Source organism: Andrographis paniculata, unplaced genomic scaffold (genome assembly GCF_009805555.1).
Source record: "Andrographis paniculata isolate CXL003 unplaced genomic scaffold, ASM980555v1 Contig80END, whole genome shotgun sequence".
NCBI lineage: Eukaryota > Viridiplantae > Streptophyta > Magnoliopsida > Lamiales > Acanthaceae > Andrographis > Andrographis paniculata.
The window spans coordinates 971,265-973,674 of record NW_026137618.1 but is presented as its reverse complement, the minus strand read 5'-3'; the positions used below and the strand labels follow the sequence as shown (position 1 = coordinate 973,674).

Genomic DNA, 2,410 nt, shown 5'->3' with positions numbered 1-2,410 from the left:
AATACACAGCATGACGAACCACCTCCCCCCACAAGAACTCCGGTACATTCATAGTCTTCAATAAGGATCTTGAAACTTCAAAAATGGTTCGATTTCGCCGCTCTACTACCCCATTTTGCTGTGGTGTGTGGGGGGCAGTCAATTGACGTTTGATCCCTGCCGTGTTGCAAAATTCAGAGAACTTATTAGAGGTGAACTCTCCTCCCCTGTCAATCCGCATTGCCTTCACCTTGTAGGAGCTTTAATTTTCTACCTCAGCTTTAAATTTCTTGAATGCAGGGAATGCTTCACCCTTTGATCTTATAACATAAACCCACATGTATCCACAAAAATCATCCACAAATAATAGAAAGTAGCGGTTACCTCCTATTGTCTATGGCGATATCAGGCCGCATATGTCAGCATGGGTTAATTCCAATGGTGAGGTTGTCGCCATTGCGCCATCTTCGGAAATGGTTGACGGGTTTGCTCAGCAATCATGCAGCCTTCACACACTTGAGTGGGGAACTTAATGTTGGGTATACCACGCACTAATCCTCTTTTCATTATCGATTCTAATACTCGAGAATTAATGTGACCGAGTCTCGCGTGCCATAGCCACACATTGTCGTCAATGCTTGTATTTAAGCACACTGATTGAGCAATTTGAAGTGCGATCTTGTACAGCCGATTCATGGTTCGTTGCACTTTCATAAAACAATCACCAATTTTCATCACTGACCTTTAAATAATCATCCATCATCTCTACTTTATATCCAATTTTTGTCAATTGTCCAAGGCTTAAGATGTTGTGTAGAGCAGGTATGTAATACACATCTGGAAGTATAATTTGCTCTCCATTTCTGCAATTCAATAGAATTGAGCCCTCTCCTTTTATTTGAACCATAGACCCATCTCCGAAGCGCACTTGCCCAGTCACATTCTCATTAAGTTCAGCCAGGTGTTCCTTAATACCAGTGCTCGCACCATTGTCGAGATACCAAGCATCCTCACTTGCTTTATCATTGTTACTTCCTGTAGATACTCTGTCTTCATTCAACAACACCTTCATTGTTGTCTTGTCCTGACAGAAACCCAACAGAAGGTATGGTTCTTCATCTTGAGTTTGAGTCAAATTTACTTCCTCGGATTTTCCCTTTGGAGCTTTGCATTCAGATGCGTAATGACCGTACTCTTCACAATTAAAGCACTTTATGTGCTTCTTGTCTCTTGGTTTGTAATGGCTGTCCGCAAAATCTCGCTGTCCACTACTACTTCCTTGACCACCTCTACCACGGCCTCTGTCACGACCACCATTTCGACCCCATCTATCACCTTGTGGAGAACCACGGCCTCCAGATGGTGAGAGGAATCTACCTGAAATCTTTTGACTGGAACCTGCAGACTTTGTAAGCAACAAACTTCCTTCATTGCTTGCATTTTTATTGCGCACTCGCAAACGATCTTCATAGGCCTTTAATCTCCCAATAGCTTCTTCAAACGGCATGGAGTCCACATCAGATCATTGCTCAATGGACGCTACTAGTTGTAGGTACTTGTCAGGGACCGAATCAAGCAATTTTCTTAGCAACACACTGCCTTCGAGTGATGCTCCCAAGCTGTTTTATTTTGATATCATGCTGCTTAATTTCCCAGTGAACTCGTCTATGGTCTCCCCATCTTCCATTTGAAGAGCCTCGAACTCACACTTTAATGTGTAAAGTCTTGTGCCTTTTGCACTAGGTCAGCCCCGAGATACCGCGTCTTTAGATTCCCAGACCTCTTGTGCCGTCTACTTCTTGGATACTTGCAAAAGGATGTCTTCTGGCAATGCTTGAAAGAGGAAGGCCTTTGTCGCCTTATTTTTCTTCTCGTCACGACCTCACCGGCCTTTGGTTCGACGATTCCCATACCCCTTGGGCATCCATAATGGTCTCCATCCTTATCGCCCATGTCGTATAGTTCGAAGATGTTAACATCGGACATTGAAACGGGACGCCACCGGTTTCTTTTCCTTGCGTCACGACTGCCATGGCTTCTAATCGGAGGTACTTGGGCATGAACCTTGCTCTATAGAAAAATTATGCAGTAATCAACGCTTCTAAATTATCTGAATTTTTATTGAAGCAAAGAAAAACATAAAACATACAAACTGGAAACTTCCACAAAAACCAAAATACAAAGCATATAAACCGTTGTCAACTACAAATCTGGTAACCAAATTTTGAATAAAATTACAAATAAATTTTTTAAAACCCTCTTAATAAGTTTGCATGAAAGACCTTCCTTATTCAAAACTGATTCTAAAGATATTAAGTAAGTTTTACACAAATAAAAAGTATCTTGAATAATTTTTTTAGTAAAATAAAATAAATAAAATGAACTAACAATTTGTCTAAAAAATTACAAAAAAAATTGAAGGATTAATCAA

General features: G+C 40.8%; 1 protein-coding gene across 1 annotated transcript; it reads right to left on the bottom strand.

Moving 5' to 3' along the window:
- Window positions 1–700: 700 nt before the first annotated feature.
- On the bottom strand, window positions 701–1,486 carry LOC127240896 (uncharacterized). The gene has a single exon (XM_051259746.1). The coding sequence runs from the start codon at window positions 1,484–1,486 to the stop codon at window positions 701–703; it is 786 nt and encodes a 261-aa protein (XP_051115703.1).
- Between the last annotated feature and the right edge of the window lie 924 nt (window positions 1,487–2,410).

Coding starts and splice junctions, on each gene's coding strand:
- LOC127240896 (XM_051259746.1), bottom strand. CDS start 1,486: ATGCCGTTTGAAGAAGCTATTGGGAGATTAAAGGCCTATGAAGATCGT.